The sequence below is a fragment of the Malania oleifera genome, chromosome 1 (genome assembly GCF_029873635.1).
Source record: "Malania oleifera isolate guangnan ecotype guangnan chromosome 1, ASM2987363v1, whole genome shotgun sequence".
Lineage (NCBI taxonomy): Eukaryota > Viridiplantae > Streptophyta > Magnoliopsida > Santalales > Ximeniaceae > Malania > Malania oleifera.
In genome coordinates, this window is record NC_080417.1 from 149,211,400 (window position 1) to 149,235,269 (window position 23,870).

Sequence of the window (23,870 nt, forward strand, 5' to 3'; positions counted from 1 at the left end):
CAAAGAATTGGTGTTACACAGGCATAGCACAGATTTGCTTTCTTTTTTTTTTCTTTTTTTTTTTTTTTTGAACTTATTTCACATAGACAATTTTCTAACTTACACCCTACAACTAGCAGAAACCACACACAAACTACAATGCATTAAAAAAATATTTTCTGAAAAATTTTGTATATTCCAAAACTTGCAAATGAAAAACACAAAAATTCTCTGCTCCATTTTTCCTCAAGACTATCTTTCTCAATACCCTTAGATCCAAACTTCTAAAAATTTGAAGTTTCCTCAGTAGAATGACTACCATCCATATTTCTTTTTTAAAGATTTACTCACCAGCACATCAGAATTATTTTCATTACATAAATTCCTCTTCTCAAACTCTGCAATGCCGCCCTACAAGTAAAAATCTTTCTTTCATAGTCCCTACAAGCAATCAGAAACTCATGTCCACCCTCATTTCCCACATTAGCAGTCCCTGTTCTCTGCTCCACATCTGCATTCAATCCCTTAGCACCTTGTGCACACAGCTATTTATCAAGATTTTGCCTTTCCTGATCCTTACATATATTTCAACAACCTCTGGCCACAAATGAATGGTTTCTGGACACTCTCACAGCACTAGCACTTAACTTTTTCTCCTCCATTTGAACCATTCAAAATTTCCTTGTGGAATCCTTTTGTGCAACTACCTTTCCCTAAGAAGAGGCAATCAATCTCCTATTCTCCACCAGCACGTCTTCCCAATTAGCAACACATAAATGCTCCTCTTCTTCCAGTCCTCTACACTTGACCTGCCTGTTACTACTACCTCTTGTTTCACTAAACAAACCACCCTGCAACTCACAAGCAAATGAGAACTGCTCTGGGCCTTAGAAGAACTCCTCTGAACAGTTTCCTCATCACAAATGTGGGTCTTCCTCATATTTACATTGATAAATGGCCTGCTTACTTGAAAATCTATGTTGGACCTCACCAACCCCATATTGAGACTGTTCATCGAAAGAAAATTCAGCTGGCCTATTTGAAAAAATTAAATTCTCCTTATTACCCGAGATCCAGCCCAAGTCCACCACTAAAGTTAAGCATCCCAACCTCCCCTACCCAGAAACTAGCCACCTCTGGAGCAAGAAATTGGACTCCCCATCCGGAGTTCCTCTGCTTGCATTGCTCTACTGCATATCACACAATTGTTTTTTCTCTGCCATGACACCTCACTCCACGAAGGAACTTCTCACTGTTCTCCCAGTAATCCTGAGCATCAACTCCATTACCAAGAGAGATCACAACTGACGACCAAAACTCTTGCACAACTGCTCCATCCATCTCCTTCATGCCCACCTAGTGCAAACACAGAAATATGTTTCCCATTCCAACCCAATCCTAACTCCAAAAAAATCTCCATCTTCATGGATCTAACAGCCATCCAATAAATCACCTCCCAACCCTAACACTTCAAAAACATTTTTTACTTTTATAGAAAAAGAATTCATTAGATAAAGAAAGAATGTACAATCAGGAGAGAAGACATCTCCTTAGCGAAATCAGGGAATCCCCAGGAAAACAGAAAAGATAAAATAAATAAATAAATAAATAAATAAAAAGGTAAAAGACGGGAAAAGAAAATCAACACGCCCTAAGAAGAAACTGCCAAACGCGCTGAACATCTGAAATACACATCCCCGTGAAATTTTCATTGCCCCACACACCATAAAGAAGCCATAAAAAGAACCTTTTCCTACACCAACCAATATGGTAACTTCTTCCCTGAAAATATACACAAGTTACATTCCTTCCACAAGCCCCAAAACACGGCAAATAAAGCACAATGCCATAATGTAATTCCTTCTTCCTCCCAAACCCCACAAAAGATATTGCCAAGATTTCATTATTCTAGAACAAACCCAGCTTTCTTCTAAGTAATTGAATAACTTGTTCCAAACCTTCCATGCAAAATCACAGTGCAGGAAAAGATCTGAAACAGATTCTGAACAATCAAAACAAAGCATACATATATCAGGAGAGAGAGCCTTTAAAGGTTTCCTCATTTGTTACAAGTCATCAGTATTTAATTATTTATCCTATTAAGCACAACCAACCAAAGAAACACTTTGATTTTAGGGGGGATTTTGACCTTCCAGATAGCTTTGTAGAATGGAAAGGAGAAATTGGTACCAACCAAGAATTCACAGAAAGATTTACAAGAATAAGCACCTGAAGAATTCAACAACCAAGATTGAAAATCATTTTCGGAAGATATCCTACAATTATTCAACATAACCAACAAAGAAGATAACTGACTAGCTTTCCTATCATTCAAGGCTCTCCTCAAGTGAAAATCCCAAAAAGGTAAAGGACTGCCCGAGTCTACATTAAAAGAAGAAATGGGATCATTTTGCCCTGAGCTCAAGTGAAATAGGCAAGGAAAAGAGGTGGGCAGAACAACAATCCCCATCCATAGGTTTTTCCAAAAATGGATATTACAGTCCTTACCCAAAACAAATTATGTATGGGGAATAAATAGAGGATAAATCTAGGAGATAGCTTTCTGAGGACTTTCCAAAGAACATCTAGAACTCAAATTAGTATCCCATTCATTCCCATCAAGCCCAAATTTACTTTTGATAGTTTTATGCCACAATGATGAGACCTCTAGAGCGAGAACTGTCAAAGACATTTAGCCAAAAGAGCCATGTTCTTAGACACCAATTTATAAGACCCAAACCACCATCCCTATTAGTCCTACAAACCACCTCCCAAGTCCCAAATCACCAAATGATCCCTAGAAGCCCCTACCCTTGACCAAAGAAAATCTCTCATAATTCTCTCAATCTTACTGGCAACTTTAAAGATAGAACCTCTAACTAACCCCTCAGTCAACACCAAAGTCACTCCCCCATTAGTTCCCTCATTGTGGCATAATGAATCATCAGGAAAGGACTGAACAAGAATAGGAAGAATACCTTTTCCAGGTTCTGAAGAATTCAGATCGCCCACTGGAGCCGCTGTCTCCTTGTCATTGCCCCTCCCAACATCTAAAGAACTGACACCAACATCCACCTTATTAAAAATAAGCTCAGGAGCAAGGGGCAAAAATCCCTCATCGATAAAAGTTGTACTCTGATCAGACTTGTGTCTAATAGAACCATCAGAGGACAATAAAGAACTCTCTCCTTGTGCAAGCTAAGGTATATGTGATTGTTTCTTAATAACATCTCTTCCGCTCTTTCGTTAAAGCACAAATCTCCAAGCTAGTTCTTCCCAATTGTCTTCACCTCTCATCTCTCACTCACTTCTCAAGGATCAACTAGTAAACCAGAATCAGAATAAAAAAACTGCTTAGATCATCATCTGCTTCTGAGCACCTCTCATCCTCACTAAACTCATCCATTTGAGTATTTTAATACTCAACTAAATACGGCCTTTGGCAGCAACTAGGATCAGTTTTGTAAGAGGAACTACCCTCTTTCTGCTGCGTTGATTGTTGTACTAGATCCTCTAAACAGTCCTGCTGCCGAGGTACATTGTCATAAATCTCTACATCCCCTTCAGCTAATTCACCCTTCGCACCCCTAATTCTGTCACCAGGTATTTAGGAAGCTCAATCTTATCCTTTAAGGTTAAATAATCTGAGTATGCTCACTGGAACCATTCACCTCTGGGCTGATTTCCGTATTTTCTGCCATGGTTCTGCTCTCATTATTTCCCTCGCTGTTTTTTCCAGTGTTCTCTTGGGTCTGGGTACTAGCCTCTGTTATCTTATCTTCTGAGCCCGTTTGGGTTAAGGCTTGGCCCCCACTACCCCTTTATCTTTAATTACCCATTTGGTGGCTATAAGAGGCCCACTAGTAACAGGCCCAAACTTCCCTCTCCCAAGCCCAATATTATATTTGGAAGCAATTTTAAAATTTGGGCTAGGCAGGAAAGTAAGAGAATCTTCCCTGAAATCACAAGATTCTCCATCATTCCTTCCCGAATCATTCTTTCCCCCCCCCCCCCAACCAAAAATGATGGCAACGACTTCTGCGAAGGAGCGCTTCTCCCACTGCCTCGAGCCCCCAATCTGCTCTTCTGTTAACCTATTGTGTCTTATTATGTTCAAGAAACCAGTCTGAACATCTAATGACAATCACCTTGCTTGGTTCAGATGAAAGCTGCAGCCTTACTGTTCTTACTATCAGGAACACAAATAATTTTTCCTTTTCGTCCTGTGATCCCCTTTTCTAATTGAAGTAATCTCCCCTCATCATTGGATAACAATTTTATCAAGGCCCACAATCCTTCGCCTTTTAAGTATAAGCCTCCTCAATTGAGCTCGTCTATGCCTTTATTTCCTTCGCAAATCACCCCCAGTAACTTAACAATCCAGATTCTATAGTACAATATGAGAGAACTTTCTTCCTGAAAATTTTGAAATCTAGAAGACTAAGGGCTCAAGGCAATTAGAACAAAAGATCTTACGTTCGACCCGAACTGAGGAAGGTCCTCCCCACCCAAACAGCTTCTTACCTGACAAACAACTGGTCACCCCCATTCTTCAATACAAACTCCAATGAACCAGAATCGTGAAATAGCCAGAAAACCACTCTTGTCCAACACTCCGGAGACTCAGAACCACAAACGAGTGTTCTCCAACAGCCGTAAAATGGTAAATTGATTGCTCTCTGAAGGCCAACAGTGATTTCCAGAGGGTTGTTCGAAAAACAGCTGGGGTGTTCTGTTGGAAGTCATAAGGGCTTTCTGGTAAAATAAGGGAAAATAGAGCTTGATTGATGTTGGTTTAACAGTGCTAGGTTTCACTTTCTTGAATAGGGTATCAATGGAGGATGAGAAATAGTAGGGGTCAGGTCAGCCACACTTACAGAGTCGAAGGAAGATGTCGGGAGAGCCTTTGTACTAAGAGAGCATCATGACCCTCCTCAAAAACATTGTTAGGTTACCACTTCAAGTAAAATATTAAGCTATTAGGTTGTGCACCAACAATGCATATCAAGCTTTAACAATCTCCCACACATGCAGGCCCGATGACACATGGAGACAGAAACAAATGATGAATAATACCCATTACAGGGAATACAATAGTTTTTAAACACCACACAATTAATACGGGCAACAAGACTAGAACCGAATACCCCTTGGTAACCTAACTGTGATACCATGTTAGATTACCCCTTTAACTAAAAGTTATTAAGTTGTGGGCCAACAACACATATCAAGCTTTAACAAACATCTTCCCAACCTACCAAAAACCAAAGTCAATCCATTAAAGAATCATTCTGCTGCCACCAAATAGATCCACACCCAATGATTATGAGCTATTTTATGCCCAAGAAAAAAATAAAATCCCCTTCCACCACTTTATCCAGCCTCGGATCAAAGGATTTCTCTTCAATTTGGACTGATTACCGCCCTATATCTCCACATGTCATAACATGAGATGACCATAACAGTTAAAATCAATGACCAAGAGAGCTACTAGAGTGGATGAGAGGAAATGAAACATGACGAGCCATCTCCATTTTTGAATCTGGGATTCCATCACACACACACAGGGGACTCAGATCTGCAAAGAAAGGAGATTGTTCGAGTTTCCATTATTTGGAACACTTAAAAATGCTAGATTATTGTTATTATTATCAAACTATCTTTTTTATTTTCAATCACTATTAGATGTATGTCACTAGTTTCATAGTTTACTCATGGATATTCATAATACATATTGACTATATATATTTCATTGTTTAGCTACATTGATAAATTTATATGCTGCATCAGTGGTAACTCTCTCTCCTACACATTAAAAGGTAAAGAGTTCAAGTTCTCCCAACCACACTTCTGGAATTCTTTTAAGAGCAAGTCAACCTGCAAGCCACCATGTCCCGCTGAGTCATGCAGAGTCACCCTAGTTTAATCAGGTCAACACTAGTTTATGACATTTCCAGGTTTGTTGTAATACCAGGACCACTTTTATGACGGGACCTGGTCAGCGTCCAGGTTTTAAAACTAACTCCTATGATAAATAAGATATCTAGCATAAAGATAATAATGCTTAAGAATAACCTTTAGGGAACAAATACTCAAGGAAGCACATCATCCAGAACAATCGCAAAATAATTTTATGCTTTAAAAGTGTTAATATAAAAACTTTTAGTTATTCACTTATTTGTCCATAAGAATGTAAATGGTATGATGACAGATAAAAATAATGTACAAATCACTAAAAAATAGTTGACATGTGAAAACTAAATAAAGCATGAACTGAATTTATAGCATACAGTACATCCTATAACCCAAAAATTCTCATATTATTTCTGTTACTATGGGGAAACGTGTGGACTTCTCTCAAAAGTTGACAATAGAACTCAAATATTACACCAATCACATAATTTGTACATAAATATTTGATTACTAAAAAAGTATATTAAAGTTTGGGTACTTGAATGACCCACTCTCATTCCTATTAACTAAAGGGAGAGAAATGAAGATGACCTTTAACTGTTTTGTTACAATATTTTTTTACAATAAGCTTTTGATGATGCAACATGGCAACATATATCAAAATGCAAAGAAGAATAAATCACAATTACCCAGGAAAGTACAGCTCAGGCATGTGAATCTCATTCTCATTAAACCTTATGTAAAACCTTGTGCAGCCTGAAGAGCAGATTTTATTTTATTTTTTTATGTTTGAAAAAACACATCATTGACTTAAATTTACTTTAGATAGAGTTGTTTTCTTGGTATTGCTTTGGGCACTGTTTTTGGTGGTAGTTCTTTGAGTGATTCGCACTGCGATGGGACCACTGTTTTTATGTTTGTTTTTCTTTTCTTTGAGCAGGATATCTAGTACTCTCTTTGCGTCCCTCCTTTTCTCTCATAATAAAAATTCATTTTCTATTTTTTATAATATCACGCTTAATCTAATCATTCCTAACATCAATTGTAATGGAATTAAATATATATCATGAGGAGACACTTGCAGTAAAGACAGTGAGGAGTTAATGAACCCATCAAAAAAAGATGCAGCATAAAAATATGTAATAACACAATAGAATATTGTGCGAAAAGAAAATAAAATACAAACCAAAAGTGGTTGATAATCACATGCTACTCATACTTACCGTCTTATTTTGAAGAATTATGTCAACATAAGCATCCACAACCTTCAGGTAATCATCAAGGCTATCATATTGAGAAACAACCTGAAATTGTAGATATCATTGAAACAAATAATAAATTTTCAGCAAAAACAGGCATGAAATGATAGCAAACAGAGTCACACATTACACAAGAAATGAAGCACCTTAACATTATCAATCTAAGGAATCAAGAAAATAAATGCAGGAATAAAAAAGCCACTACCTTTACAAAAACAAATGCTAAATCCCTCCAGGTAATTTGGCAAGTGAATGGTTCGCAAGAAAATTACTTAAAAAAAAAAAAAGAAATATGCAACATTTCAGTTGATACACACAAAAAAATGTCTGCACTTGCACACAAATGACACAACTACAAGATACATAATTAGTTTTAAGGTTCTATAGAGCATAAGAAACTCTAAACACCTCCATGACTTTATCCACAACTTCACTGACTCTGTCCATTTGATATCTACTTTCACACAGCTTGAACCCAAGTAACCTGTAATTCAAAGACTGAAAATTGAGAAGACATTATAAAAGATCCAACAAAAAGCAGTTTCAGAATAGAACTCAAAAAGCATGTATGATCTAAAGGTATGCAAAAGCAAATGACACAAGTATCATTTGACAAACACCTGATCAAAGGAGCAATCATCACTGCGCTCAATGAGATGAAGAATCTTCAAAGCATTAGAACAGACAATGTCAGTTGGAAGTTCCTTAAGTAGATGATGAAGAACAATGGAGACACAAGGAAAATCCCCAAACAACTCTGACTGATTCTTCCCAAGTCCAAGTTCCACAAGTACATTGCCTGTTTGCCTCTATTAGCAGACATAAGAGACCCTATAATGTCAGCGATCACAGGGACAACTACTTCATATTACATCAATGATCAATAACAAGTTATTTACTGTTCTGCAACGATACAGAAAATCTAAAATCAAAGCAATAATAACAATAAAAGCAACATAACACAACATCCAAGGCATGCCTAGCATATTAGTTGATGCAAGTTTTGGCTGGAAAATGGAATCAACTAAACTAGAGCCTTTCTAAAAGAATAAAACTTATCTGAAGGGTTCAAGACTATCAATTATACATGATTCATAAAACACAAGTCTATCAACATCAAATCATACCAAAGAATCTGTGAACTATCATACAATCCAGTTTCCAAAAGAAAAAAAAAATGAAAACATGCAACAGAAGTCACAAAACTGAAATTACTGTGAAACTTTTCACAAGATTCTACTTTATTGTATGAATTTCTCACATGGAATGCTCATGCTCACAAGCAGTATATTTCAACATGAAATATTCCAGTTCTTTGCCCATTCATGAAGAGAAATGATACATAAGACAATTGTACTTGTTATAAGGCATGCTAGACAGTTGTCAATAAGGCAAACTTGACTGCATGTTTCTGCATCAACACAATACCTATGGACTTTGTTTGTTTACAAAAAACAAAAACAACAAGAAGAAGCCTCAAGTCCCACTAGGTGGGATCGGCTATATATGAATACTTTTCCGCCAATTTACCAATCGACAACATTATCTTCTACGAGATTAAAAGCTATTAAATCCTTCCTCACTATCTCATTCCTAGTTATTTTAGGCCTACCCCTATCCATTTGCATGCCAAAAACAACAACTCACCCCTCCTCATAGGTGTGCTACTAGGTCTAAGTTTCAAATGCCTAAACCATACAAATCGCCCTTCCCTTATCTTGTCTTCAACCGGAGCTATGCCTAGTTTATTGTGTAAATGCACGTTCCTTAATTTTTCTTTTAATGTTATACCACTCATCCACCTTAACATTCACATGTCAGAAACTAGTACTTTTTGTATATGTTTCTTAGTTGCCCAACATTATGAACCATAAAGCATAGCTGGCCTTATAGCCATCTTATAGAACTTTCCTTTCAATTTTAAAGGTATTCTACAATTACACTAGACGCCTAACTCGCTCCTCCATTTTATCCAACCAACCTTAACTTTATGTATTACATTATCATCAATTTCCCTTTTCACTTGCATAATAGATCCAAGATATCGAAATCTACAAGTGCTATTAATTTCTTGATTATCAAGTTTAATTCTCTCCACTACTATTCTTTACGTTACTGAACTTACATATATTCTGTCTTATTCTTATTTATTAAAATCTCACACTCTAAAGTTGTTCTCCAAAGTTCTAACTTAGATTCCACACCACTCCTACTTTCATCAATCAAGACAATATCATCTACAAACAACATACACCAAGGGATCTAGTTTTGGATATTCCTAGTAAGTTCATCAATCACTAAAATAAAAAGATATGGACTCAAAGTAGAACCTTAATGTACACTAATTGTGATTGGAAAATCTCTAGATTCCCCTCCTATAGTCTTAATGCTAGTCATTACTTTATCATACATGTCCTTAATGACCTCAATATATCCACTACATGCTCCCTTCTTTTCTAAGACCCACTAAAGAACTTCCCTAGGTACTCTATCATAGGATTTCTCTATGTCAATAAAACTCATATACAAGTCTTTTTTCTTTTCCCTAAACTTTTCCATTAATCTTCTTAAAAGATAAATAGCTTCTACCGTAAATCTCCTAGGCATAAAACTAAATTGATTCTCTAAAATCCTCATTTCTAGTCTTATTTTTTGTCCAATTATCCTTTCCCATAGCTTCATCGTATGACTCATAAACTTGATTCCACGATATTTATTACAATTTTGAATATCACCTTTGTTTTTGTACAAAGGTATTAATGTGCTATTCTTCCATTCCACTGGCATTTTCTTGGTTCTATAATAGTGTTGAATAGATTAGTTAACCATATACTTCCTTCATGCCCTAAACATTTCCAAACTTCAGTTGGTATGTTATCTGATCTTATAGATATCCCACTTTTCATTTTTTTAAAGTCATCTTAAATTCAAGGACTTTAATAGACATTGTGGGAAATAAGGGGAAAAAACGAAAAACAGAGTATCAAAGCCAATTCAGATGAACCAGATTTGAAGGAGAATAATGCTCTGATACCATGTTGTAAAGTAAGAGATGGAGGAGAGAAGAAGAGGTGAGAAGAAGAGAGGAGAAGAAGAGAGGAGGAGGAAAAAACTGAGCAGAAGTTTCCTCGAGTCTACGTACAGCTCAAAGTCTGTCCTCTTATATATTATATATAATAATAAAGTCTAAAGGACAAAAGTACCCTCAGTAACACAACCTAATTATTAAAATACATATACCTGATTCTTTTTGTCTTAACAGCTTTTAGGTTTTCTGTTAAGCCTATTTTGGGAACATACGCACTAATGAAATTTACTATCTGCTAAGCCTATTTGTTTGTTTACAAAAAAACAAATGAAATTGGGCATATGAATTGCAACAAGCATAGAGTTCAAATTACACAGCTTTCTATTCTAGACATGATCCCAAGGGTGATAACAGCCAGTACCCCAAGCATCCACAAGGGAAACAAAAAAAAAAAAAACAAAACAAAAAACAAAAAAAAAACAAATACAAAAAAATATATTTCTGAACAACTGCTGATGAAGAATACCAGGAATATATTCTAGTCCAGTACCAAAATACCACAAGCTAGCAGCATTGCGGTATCCATATTGAGCAAACTGCCACCCCAAGATAGAGACAGGTTTCAAGCAAGCCTAAAACATCATGCCATTATAAGATGTTCTATTAACCTTGCAGTTTTCGGAGGTTAGACCAATCTCCTAATGCTTTCTAATGTCAATACAACAAGCAAAATTGACGCCATATGTGAATTCACAGGAGTTTTTTCCCATTTTAACTTTTTCTTTTTTAAATATATTAAATAATACCTTTTTCGGGAAAATATTTCCCAGTATAACCCTGACGTAATCTCGCTACTTGGAGTAGCGAGATTTAAACAAATCTCGCTACTTGGAGTAGCGAGATTTAAGCAAATCTCGCTATTTGAAGTAGCGAGATTTGACACGTGTCATTTTCATAAAAAATATATTATTTAAAAAAATAATAAATGAGAAAATAAGTTATTTTGCGTAATAAATTATTTCCCGATTTATTACGCAGAAAAATTTATTACGTAGAATAATTTTTTTAAAATATATATTTTCATATTAAATGTAAAGATAAATAAACATTTTTTGAACAAATCTCAAAATTTTAAAATATATATTTTTATATTTTTCACTAAATCTCAAAAGCACTATCTTCTGTTTAAAATTTTAAATTAAAGCGATTCACATATTATTTTGGATACTACAATTTTATTTTTAAAAAATGTTAACAAATGATCTTAGTTTGAAGTCTTGTTAATAATTAGGCGAAATTATATTTAATAAATAATAAATTAACAAAATATAAAGAGAATTATTTAGAATTTGAAATGATTTTTATTTACCGTCCCGCGACAAATCCCCAAAATTATTACCGGTTTTCTCTCCTCTCCAGAAAATCGTCGCCGATCTTTCTCCTTTCTCAGTCAAAAATTTATTTTTTTTAATTTATTTTATTTATTATATTTTCTGGGTATTTACACCTAACTTTATACCTTTGTTATATGTATATTCAAAATATTTTTTTAAAAAAGCTAAATTTTTATAACTTTTTAAAATTTTAAATATTAGAAAATAAAAAATATCTTCCACAACTAAGCAAGTCTTTAACATTTTTTTTTCTCGTCTCTTATAATAAAAATAATCCATCTTTACTTTGAATAATAAATGTATACATAATTATCATATCTTAATCTTCTCTCAATTTTTTTATTAATTGAACAAAACAATAAGTGGAAACACCTAAGAAGTAGTTTTAGAAAGAGTATCCTACATAATTAGAATTCACAAATAAATACATTAATTACACAAATCTTTGACTTAAGAATATTTAACCTCAAAAAAAGGCAACACACTTTTTTTTTTCCTTAAAACAAAATCAACTTTTTACTTTGATTTTTTCTATTCATCGATCATAAAAAATCAGTTAACAATTAAAAAAAAAAATTATATTTAGGAATTTGAATTCGAGAGTCAAATTTAAATTTTGGTAAAATTATAAAAAAAAATATTTATTTTTTGTACAAATACATAAAAATCATATTCATAATTTAAATTTCAAACTCTAAATATATATTATTATTTTTAAATATTTTTTAAAAATAAATAATATTTTTGAACGTTATATTTTCTATCCCTTTAACAAACTATCAGTGTATATATATATATATGTTGTGTCAATAATATTTGTTGTGTCAAACTCTAAATAATATTTATTGTGTCAATATACATACATATATATATATATATATATTAATTTCAGGTACAATTAAAATGGATAATTTAAAATAAAGTTCAAATTTTCAATTTATTATACAATAAATTCTTTTAATATATATTTTTTAAAAATGATAAATTAGGAAATAAATTATTCTACGTAATAAATTATTTCCTGATTTATTACGCAGAATAATTTATTTCCCGAATTTTTATTTTTTAAAAAAATATAATTTTTTTATAGAAATGACACGTGGCAAATCTCGCTACTTCAAATAGCGAGATTTGCTTAAATCTCGCTACTCTAAGTAGCGAGATTTGTTTAAATCTCGCTACTCCAAGTAGCGAGATTTGTTTAAATCTCGCTACTCCAAGTAGCGAGATTTGTTTAAATCTCGCTACTCCAAGTAGCGAGATTACGTCAGGGTTACTCCGGGAAATATTTTCCCAGAAAAGGTATTATTTAATATATTTAAAAAAGAAAAGGATAAAATGGGAAAAAACTCGAATTCACAGCCTACAAATGCACAATTTGTTTCCTTCCTTGCCAATCATTCTTATCATATAGTTCCCTTTCCATGATAAGACATCAAATGATGTTACAAAAAATTCTACCATGTAAAAAGCACAAAACAGAAGGCATAATATCATATGAACTCCTTTACTGACCTGATATGCATCCTTAAATAAGCATTTCATGATATATTCAACAGCTGGTTCCATCAGATTGATTAACAACCTCTTCTTTTCTGAAAATTTTCCGTGAGTCGTATCTTTTGCTGATATAGCTCGCAGCAATAGAAGTTTGATGTCATTAGTGCATGCAACCAGATATTCTGTTAAAGAATTGTCAACAGCCGTTAGTTACATTACAAATTTCCGATCAAAGAATATAAAAAGCAAACTAAAAGCATGTTAATCACATTAACAGTGACACAGGCAGGGCTATGTAGTGGATCCCAGTACACATATATGTTGGAGCTCAGGATTGGTTCAAGCAGGAGCCTAGTTAAAAAATTCTCAAGGCCTGCCAGCCAACCTGCCTAACATGGAACAGATTAGTGCTCCAAAATTTCTGCAATGCATTATTTGCAGACATGCAATTAGATTAGTGTATTCTAGTAGCTATTGGGAAAAATGTTCCAATGTACACTAGAAAAAATTGAGACCAATTTTCAGTTGCCATTCAACTTTCATGTAGTTGACTAACAATGAAATGACTTTAGTTACAATGTAAAAGTTAATTAATTGTTTTTCCCATCATTCATGAACATCATAAATGCAAAAGTTCAGCTTTAAGACCCCCACATTCATTTTGAGCCTAATTACAAAAGACTATAGTTCATACGAAGGAAATCTGAAACTGCAGATTGGCCAAACAAACTCCACTTCCTGAAAATGTGAAACTGGAGTGTGCTTCCTGTCCTACCTAAAGTTGCATAAAATCTGTTAATGTTTTACCATGACTCACAGAAGTGCATGTCTAATGTGCTGTGAATATCACAAGAAGCATATGCTTCAATGAATAAAATCAAATGAAAAAAAAATGTATACCTGTGTCATAAAGAGGCAATTTCTGTGCACGATGGACCATATAGAGCCTGCAATAGGCAGATGCCAATGGATCAGCTAACCCTCTTGTCATCAGAACCAAGCGCTGGAGACTCTCAATGGGTCGATCAAGCAAGAAACGCCAGCAAGGCAATATAGCCAGCTCCAAATAACTGAAGTATAATATAGAGTGAGCTGCTAGCAAAGATTACTCAAAGAGGGATGAAAACATATGTGTCCAAACAGGAACAAAAAAAGATAAAGATGAGAAAAACAGTTAGGCAATTTTTGGTGTTGAACTAATTCCAATTAGCATATGAAGCAGAGTCACATAAAAGTAAGAACGTAAAGGCAGATTATCAAAAGATTACCAGGTCCAGCGTCAGTTTATCACTTCTAAATTAAAGCACCATCACTAAAATGTGTGCAAAAACTTCTTCTATGAACAAATGCATAAGAAATGGATATATATAAAAATAAAAAATTAAACAAAAGAATCCAACAAATTTTTTTAAGAATTTGACAGGATAAACTAACAAAAAGATATAATAGCAAACAAATGCAATTTGAGCTAGATATAGCATTGAGAACTCTAAAAAACAAGACAAAGCACTGAAAATTGAGATACAAGAATCATAATTCATAGACTTTGGCGATGCCTGGTATCTGGTTATACCCATTAGAAAATCACCAATCAATTTCTCAACAACTGTTCTCCGCACTATAGTATTATCCCTCATATATGACCTTAATGATTCCATCATGCAGGCACAACACACTTTCCCAAGTCCCAACACCCAAAATGCACAAGATTCAGGCATTGCTTTTAAGCCAGCGAAGTTTCATATGACAATCTTTCAACTGGAATGTTTGTTTGAACATTGAAATGTAGTGCTAGCGGGATGATTTGTCTAGTACATATCATAACTAAACATTTATCACAGTTTCAGCCAAGCACTTTTCCTTTTTTATTTTCTTGTTCCTAAATTTTAAAAATAAAAAACAATCATTAAAATAAAAATAAAAAAATACACAAAAAAGGACCACATGCACATCCCAGAAATGACAAAAATAACAAAGAATAAAAACAAGGACAGATAAAAGTGGCCTCTAAACTCCAGTAGAGAGTTGGCTGATTTCTTAGCTGAGAAGTCGGGCTTATGATAAGCAGAACCATTAAGCAGAGTAGAGTAGAGGGTAAAAAAATAGGCATATAAGTCCGAGTTTTCCTCCAATAACATGAGAACATCTCCAAAAACATTGGGAATACTTCTCTCAGCCATATTTATTTTTCTTATTGAAAAAGAAATTTTATTGTAAAATGTATAAAAAGTGAGGATTAGATTGTACTGGTTAAGGAAGAAGACATAAAAGAAAGATGGCGAAGTTACTTTAGTAAGCTATTTAATGAAAAACAAGTAGAAGGCTTAAACATAAAATTGACAAATAAGGAAAAGGCTAAAAATATGAGATTTATTCACAAAATTAAAGTTAATGAAGTTAGCTTGCACTTAAAAAAGATGAAAAATGGAAAAGTTAAAGGACCGGATAACATTCCAATTGAAGTTTGGAAATGCCTAGGTGATAACAGAATTATATGGTTAACTAATTTATTTAACACAAATATAAAAACTAAGAAAATGTCAAACAAATTGAGGAAAAGCACTTTAATGCCTATATACAAAAATAAAGGAGATATTTAAAATTGTAATTAAACTTATGAGTCATACAATGAAACTATGAGAAACGGTAGTCGAACAAAGATTAAGGCTAGAGCCGAAGGTCTCATAAAATCAATTTGGTTTTGTCTAGGAGATCTACTATAGAAGCTATATATCTTTTAAGAAGAAAATGAAAAAGTTTAGGGAAAAGAAGAGAGACTTGCATATGGCATTTATTAACTTAGAGAAAGTGTATGATAGGGAACCTAGGAAGTTCTATGATGGGTTTTAGAAAAAGGAGCGCATGTAGTAGGTATACTAATATCATTAAGGATGTGTACAATGTAGTAATGACTAGTGCTAGGACTATAGGTGGAGAGACTAGAGAATTTCTTATCACAATAGGTGTGCATCAAAAATCAACTTTGACCCTTATCTTTTTACTTTAGTGATGGATGAGCCAACTAGGACTAGGAGTACCCAAAATGAGGTTTTATGGCGTATACTGTGTATGCTATTTGCAAATGATATTATCTTGATTGAAAAAACTAAGGATGGAGTAGAATCTAAGTTAGAATTATGTAAAGAAGTTTTGGAATCTAGAGGCTTTAGGATAAATAGAAATAAGATAAAATATATGAAATGTAATTTCAGTCATAGTTGGAGAAATACTAGAGACAAAGTTAAACTTGATAATGAATAAATCAATAACACTTGTAGATTTCAATATCTTGGATCTATTATGCAAGCTGAAAGGAAAAACTAAAGAAGGTGTAATGCATAGAGTTAAAGCAAGTTGGGTAAAATGGAGAAGTCCTTCGAGTGTGCTTTGTGATCATCGAAACTCTTAAAATTAAAAGGAAAGTATTAGGCCAATTGTAAGACCAGCTATGCTATATGGATAAGAATATTAGGCAACTAAGAAAAAGCAAATCCAAAAGGTAAAAGTAGTCAAAATGAGAATGTTAAGATGGATGAGTGGTATAATGTTCAAAGATAAATTAAAAAATGAACATATTCGCAGTAAGTTACACGTAGCTCCTATAAAAGATAAGGGAGGGACAACTCAAATAGTTTGGGCACTTGCAACATAGGTCACATAGTGCACTAGTGGGGAAAAGTGAGTTAGATACTGACTTACTGTGAGAGGCAGTAGATGGGGCAAGGATAGACCTAAAATAACTTCAAATGAGATGGTGAGTAAGGATTTAATAGCCCTAATCTTGTCGAAGGAAATTCTCCATGATTGCATAAATTGGCGGAAATGGATTCATTAGCCGACCCAACCTAGTCAGACTTAAGGCTTGGTTTGTTGTTGCTGTTGTTGTATTTATCAAAATGGAAGAATTGCCTTAAACCAAGAGGGAGAGGGCATAAGGAGAGCCCATCTACTAGTGCTGAGAATATTATGATACCCATGTTAGGTCTAGATGATGAAATGTTGTCAGATTCCTGAAACAAGGGATCATTATCAACCATATTCCTAAGACATAGGGGGCATCATCATTATTATTCAAGGTAAAGCACATCCCCACAGCATCCAAATTCCCACAAAAGTGAGTTTTGCAGGACTATACCTCAACAAATTTATATTCCCATTAAAAATGTCTATGATCATGTACCCTAGAATATTTGAAGTAAACCACAAACCACACACCAAATTAGAGAGTTTTAATAAGGAGAATATTTAATACATGCATACATGCACACTAGTGAGGGAACATTTGACACCAGTGTAAAAGTTAGTAACTCTTATACCACCCTGTAGTTTCATACACAGTTCATCATTTACAAAACCAACCATTGAATCTGATCATATATATATAAATATATAACAGTTAAATTTTAATGTTATCAACAAAAAAAATACCATTATTCCATCAATTTGAAATATTGCTTGCATGATCAACACAAAAAACAGAGTATTAAATCTAATAATGTGTTTTGGTAACAGTTAAAAATTCTTACACCGCATTAGAAAGTGAGCATGTTATTTTGGTAACTATATAAAATCCATATAGTCTGGATTTTGGAATCAAGGCATCCATGCATAACCAAGCATGCCAGGGTGAAGGACTGGATGCTAAAGCAAGTCATGGGTCTATAAAACTCCAAGCACATGACAGCAGCATTAAGAATGCTTACTAGAGTGGGAATAAACACGATCAACTCAACAAAACCATATCCCAACTATCAAGCATTGAAAGCATGAATTCTGTTCTAAAATTCCAATGAACTGTGTTAAAACAAAGATATATATCCATATCTGTCGAGCCTTTGTTCAGAATAGATCAGGTAATAAACAAGAAATGCAAAGAAAAACATAAAAAATTTTCAAATGACAACTATCCTCAAAGATCATAAAAGATAAAATAATACAAACAATCTAGTGAACAGAGGCAAGAAAATAGGGACTCCACATTCGAGGAGCCTTTGTTCGGAATAGATAAAAGATCAAAAACAATAAATGTAAAGACATAACAATTTCACAAGACAATTATTTTCACAAGACAATTATCCTCGAAGATCATAAAAGATAAAACAATACAAACAATCTAGCGAACAGAGGCAAGAGAATAGGGACTCCACATTCGAGGAAGAAGCTCTCTGATGGAACCAATCTTGTAGAACCAGTTTGTACAAGTTTCTTTTGCATCAAAACAAATATCACCTGCCACAAAGTTTTCTGCCATAAAACAAATTTAGGTTTTAGGCAACACCCTATAGTTGGTTGCAGAAATAGTCTTACATCCATGCGTGTACATAGAATGTGAGCAACCCTAGAGAGAGAGAGAGAGAGAGAGAGACATGAACCTGCTAATGGGCAGATTTTGGTTCCATCTTCAGCAAATTCAGCTTTCTGCCTTATGCGCTCCCACACCATATCTCCAAGCATATCCATTATATCCACAACTAGAACAAATAGTGCAGGATAAAATTGTAAAACCGATGTGTCCATAAGCAGCTTAGCAACCTGCAAAACCAAGCTGAATTTGAATGCAAATAACCTAGATGCAAACAAGAATGACTTCTTGGATTCTCGTAAAAAGATGGAATCACTAAAGTGAAAATTCTGATGGTCTAAAAGTGTCAAAAATAATTTACATATTGGAAAAAAAAATTGAAATTGTGTTGTAATTCATTATCCAATTGTGGAGGTTGCAAGAGGAAATATGTCCATTGGAAAGGTGAAATCATGAATTTATTTGTGATAAAAAAACACTTAAGAAAATCGAGTATATTTATGGCCAACGTCTGTTTCAAAAAATAGTCAAGGACCACTAATTCGAAAGCTGAATGCAAAACAAAGTTGAACTTTTCATTGATTTCTTCAAATATTATGTTGGTGATGATCTTTTTTTTCTTTTTCAGTTCTTTGAAGTCCTTCATTATTCTGGCTCTCTCTCTCTCTCTTTTCTTCTTCTTTTTTTCCCTTTTTCCCTTTTCTTTTTTTTCTTTTTTTTTTTTTTTTGAATTCATTGAAGTTATTATTTCTATTGAAAAATATAAGCATTCTCATCTCAGCAACTTTTATTTTTTGGATATTATGTTTTTTCGTTGCCCAACATTCCGATCCATATAACATAGCTGGTCTTATAGGATATTGAAAGGAAAGTTTTATAGTACAATTATAAGACCAATTATGTTAGATGGATCAGAATGTTGGGCAACGAAGAAACATAATATCGAAAAAGTAAAAGTTGTCGAGATGAGAATGCTTAGATGGATGAGTGGTATAACATTAAAAGATAAATTAAGGAATGAACATATTCGTGGTAAGTTAGGTGTAGCTCCTATAGAAGATAAGATAAGGGAGGGACGACTAAGATGGTATGGACACTTGCAATGTAGGCCACATAGTGCACCTGTAAGGAAGAGTGACTTAGTTACTGTGGAGGGTAGTAGAAGGGGTAGGGGTAAATTTAAAATAACTTGGGAAGAAAGAGTGAGTAAGAATTTAATATCCTTGAATCTATCAAAAGAAATGGTTCATGATCACATAAATTGGCGGAAAAAGATTCATATAGCCAACCCCACCTAGTGGGACTAAGGCTTGGTTTTGTTGTGTTGTTGGTGTAGTTGTTATTTAAAATAACAAGTAAAATTTCTCAGATTACATAAGTTGAATTCAATATGTTCACGTCACTCAATTGAGCAAACCAAAATACAACCCATTGCCACTCATTTGTAAAACAAGCCAATCCATGTTGCATCACATTTCAATTCACTGTTCAAGTCACAAAAACAAAGTCCCCATATAAAGATGTAAGGCTACATTATGTCTCATGGGGAGAAGTGCATCCGGTGTTCTTTCTTCTTTCTCTCTTTCTTTCTTACTTTCTGTCTTTTACTTGTGCCATCCTCGCCATTTAATAAAAAAGTTGAAATCATGTTTAGAATATTGACTTGCTTACAAACAAGTCACATTCAAGTTTGCCTTATTCTCAAACCACCTTGTTCTCAAACCAACAAATGCATGGCATAACACAAGCCATTGTTGTAACAAATATGACCTCACAAAACCAACTGCATGCATAGCTTCCTACGTGTTAGTGAGAGTAATTTCTCCAAATTTAATAAGTCCCATCCAAGAGTATTGCCAAACAAATATTTTCAATTAAAAAAAAATAAACAATAGAAAATTTGCACTCCAATCACCAAAAAGGGAGAAACTATTGATACCAACATCCAATTAAAAAAATTGAATATTGGAATCCTGAAAAAATATTTGGTTGCAAATTGGAATAGCTGTTTCAGGATCCCAAATTTTGTTTTACCATCAATTCTTAACAACCAAATAAAGCATAAAGGTAACCTGCCAAATTAAAATAAAACAAAGCAAGACAACACAAGATTAAACATAAAATTGAGTACAGAATCACCTTGATGGACAATTTCAAAGATGTAACGCGATCATCAGCATGCCAAGCGTGTGTAATTTCATCTTTAAGCTCATGCAATCGCGAGATGTACTCTTGGCGAGTGATGACTTTGATGCCCTCTTCAACATTTTTTTGCGGATCATCCAATTCTTCTGAATGCACATTTATTGACAATTTTTCCAATGCTGCAAATTGGAGGCATCACATAACTAAAACAAGAGAATATTGCACCACTTCTCACATACACATTTTCAACTACAGAGAAAATCAAATGAAGCAATATTTCAAATGAATGGATTTGATTTTTATTCAACAAATAAACAAAATAAAAATTAAAGGTACAATACCCTTGCCACTTTTGACAATTGCATCAGATATCTGTCAACAAAAAGCGTTTGAAGTCAAACTTAAAATAATAGAAATCAAAAGGTTCATTTTAAAGTCTCCTAATTACCCTCATATACAAGAGAAACAAAATGATATCAGAAAGGCACAGATTACAAGAGAAACAAAATGATATCAGAAAGGCACAGATACTTCCTCCTAACACCAAATAGAGTCAATGGATAGGGGCATCTCTTTACTTGGTAAATGTCACAGCAACTTCCATAATTATATTTGTTTTTTTCTGCTTTAAATAAAATTTAGTCTTTCCTTGCATGATTGTCAAAAATTCGTTGAACTAAATGGGTGCCTGAGTGGAGGGTGATCACGCTTGACTGACAAGCCAAACAATGAAAATGCCATGACAACCAAGAGAACAGATAATTTATTATGATTAGAACAGAAATTTTTTATTAACAATCACACACAGAGTTCAAGACACAGCATTACTTTGGAAAAAAAAAACTCTCTGAAATTATGACAAGCATATCAACTTCTGACACAAATGTTTTCAACAATTCAACTTAAAATTTCAGATCTTTTGAATTTTAATCAACTTTGACATGAATAATTGATGGTAAACTGCATTCTCCCAGCATACAAATATATCTGCTTCTAATTCAAAGTTTCCATAATTCAATTTAAAATTTCAATTTTCAACTTTTACGTATTTAGTCAACTTTGACATTAATAATTGCTGGTAAATCCATTTTTGAGGGCACAAATTAGTTCAATACAACCCAAAACTCAAACCAATTTGCATTTTTGATTTATTGCCAACTCAATCCTTCCTGGTTCACAGATTATTAAAACTAAATTATGCCGCTTTGGTTTTCGTTTCTTTGATCAAGACCAAATCCCAATTTATGCTTTCATTTAACGTAATCCAACAGTTAAATATGAAGCCACTTATTCATGAAGTTGGTCATTTCAAACTCGAAATCTTGTTATACTGCCCCCGTCCACACAGATTTCAAATAATCGTCCACAGATTCCAATGAATGTGCATCAGAACATATAACATTATTTTTGGGGATAATTATACTCCACTCGTATGTGGTTTGACTCAATTTCTTACCATACTATAACAGTGTCCTTTATGTTTTTGGATTCTGAAATAGCCAGCCATATGCAAAAACAATTTACAATGAGGAACTGAAAACCAGGGCTGCTCTTTTCAAGTAGGAAAAACTTTCAAGGTTGAATTTAGAAATGCAAACTCCAAGAGAATAAAATTGGCAACCACCTTCTATAGCTTAAGAACTACCTTGCTGTCCTCACGTGGCCTTAGCAGTTCTTGCAAACTCATAACATCAAATATAAAATTAATGACATATTCGGTTACTCACCGAAGAAATTGAAACCATTTTGGTAACAGAAAACCTCTGCATTAAGAATCTCTTAAAAGAAGTCCACTCTTTTGATTCAGGTTCCAGGGAAGTGCTACTAGAAAATCCTGCAGCAGCAGCACCCTCGGCATCTTGTACATCTTCCATAGAATTAGCATCTGGTGCTCTTAGTGGGTCAAAGAAAACGTCATCCTCATGATCCACTATATTAACCTGCAATAGATTATCACCTAAACACCGTCAACAGCATGAAAGTTTGAAGATTACAATCAAATTAGAATGGCCAAATTTGCATCGTTGCAATGAATTAAAACGCTAGGGCCAAAATCTGCCAATCAAATAATTTAAAAACTCGTCATAGGTGAAGTCAGATACGGGCATGAAACCACCACGTAATTGAACAAAAATTCTTAAGCAATTTTTTTATTATCTCGTCGCAATTTCAGGTACGAAAAATGAAAAATGACAAAATCCACAGCATTCAGAAAATAATGAACCCAAATTAAAATATTTTTTAAAAACAGTCAACATATGGCCATTCACCTTGAGACGGGAAAGAAAACAATTAACGCAGAATCCCAAACTTACTTAGCACACACCAGTACGAGAACAAATCAAATATACGAAGCGCTGACAGCGAAAAACCAAGCAGCATAGTACGTTACTTTAGTAGTCTCAGAAAATGCTAACAGAAGTAATCAACCACACATACAATCCCCAAAGAGGAGAAAGCTAGTTTACGGAATGGGGCGACATTTTGAAACTTATTGTTATATAATTTAGGCTCGAATGTCCATCCTTCATTGTAATTGAAGATTGGAGATTAAAATAATCTTCTTTTTTCTGTTCTTTTGGGGGATTAAGGTTTGGGGATGAAAGAGGAAGAGCGAGAAAGCTGTGGATAGAGACCGACCTGGTGGTGCGAGGAAGGACAAGGGAGGGGAGAGAGAGGATGAGTCTCGACGGTGACGCGGGGCAGGGAGTAGGCTCCTTCTTCGGCGGCGTAGTCCCGAGGTCTGAACTCCATGGAAGCCAACCCCAACTCTCCCGGGATCTTCCTCACGGACGGCGCCGAAAGGTGGGTGAGTCTCGTTGTTCGGGAAAGCAAAACGGCACGTGCTGCTCGCCCGGCGCGCTTACTCCGGTTCAGTATGAAGCATCAAAAACTCGGCATAAGCCGATTCTCCGGAGAAATTAAAATTGGATATTGACCCACTAGAATTGTTGCTTCCAAGAATCATAGGATTTTTGTTATAACATCCTTCGATAATAACTTGGAGGATTCGGGATGTATACTGAAAAATTACTTTGATACCTAAGTTAATTAATGGGAAGTTCATATTACAACAATAAATGAAAAGTGAGTGAGAATAAAATACTTATCTCCTCCTGAAATCTCCTTTTTATAGTGGTGAAGGTAAACTCTCCTTTAGCTTGGTATTTATGAGCGTGTTATTATGCTTAAAGAGGTTATGGGTGACTATCCATTATGCTTATGGGGGTTATGAGTGACTCGAAGCGGTTATGCAAGATATCAATAGTAGTTATTGTAACTGCATCAAGAGTTATGGATAACTTGAAGACGATTATGCGAGATATCAAATTTTGTCCAATATTGACCTT

At 34.3% G+C, this 23,870-nt stretch overlaps 1 protein-coding gene across 1 annotated transcript in view; it reads right to left on the minus strand.

The window, feature by feature from the left end:
- Nucleotides 1–23,445, minus strand: part of LOC131164347 (uncharacterized) — a 67,151-nt gene extending 43,706 nt beyond the window's left edge. Inside the window, exons 1-11 of the mRNA XM_058121474.1 lie at nucleotides 23,161–23,445; nucleotides 22,248–22,460; nucleotides 20,862–20,892; nucleotides 20,515–20,699; nucleotides 18,446–18,605; nucleotides 18,221–18,317; nucleotides 13,974–14,143; nucleotides 13,089–13,255; nucleotides 7,772–7,960; nucleotides 7,560–7,649; nucleotides 7,116–7,196 (exon numbers count right to left, since the gene is read on the minus strand). Coding sequence (XP_057977457.1) covers nucleotides 7,116–7,196; nucleotides 7,560–7,649; nucleotides 7,772–7,960; nucleotides 13,089–13,255; nucleotides 13,974–14,143; nucleotides 18,221–18,317; nucleotides 18,446–18,605; nucleotides 20,515–20,699; nucleotides 20,862–20,892; nucleotides 22,248–22,460; nucleotides 23,161–23,274 — 1,497 coding nt within the window. The 5' untranslated portion in view covers nucleotides 23,275–23,445. The remainder of the gene's footprint in view (nucleotides 1–7,115; nucleotides 7,197–7,559; nucleotides 7,650–7,771; nucleotides 7,961–13,088; nucleotides 13,256–13,973; nucleotides 14,144–18,220; nucleotides 18,318–18,445; nucleotides 18,606–20,514; nucleotides 20,700–20,861; nucleotides 20,893–22,247; nucleotides 22,461–23,160) is intronic.
- Between the last annotated feature and the right edge of the window lie 425 nt (nucleotides 23,446–23,870).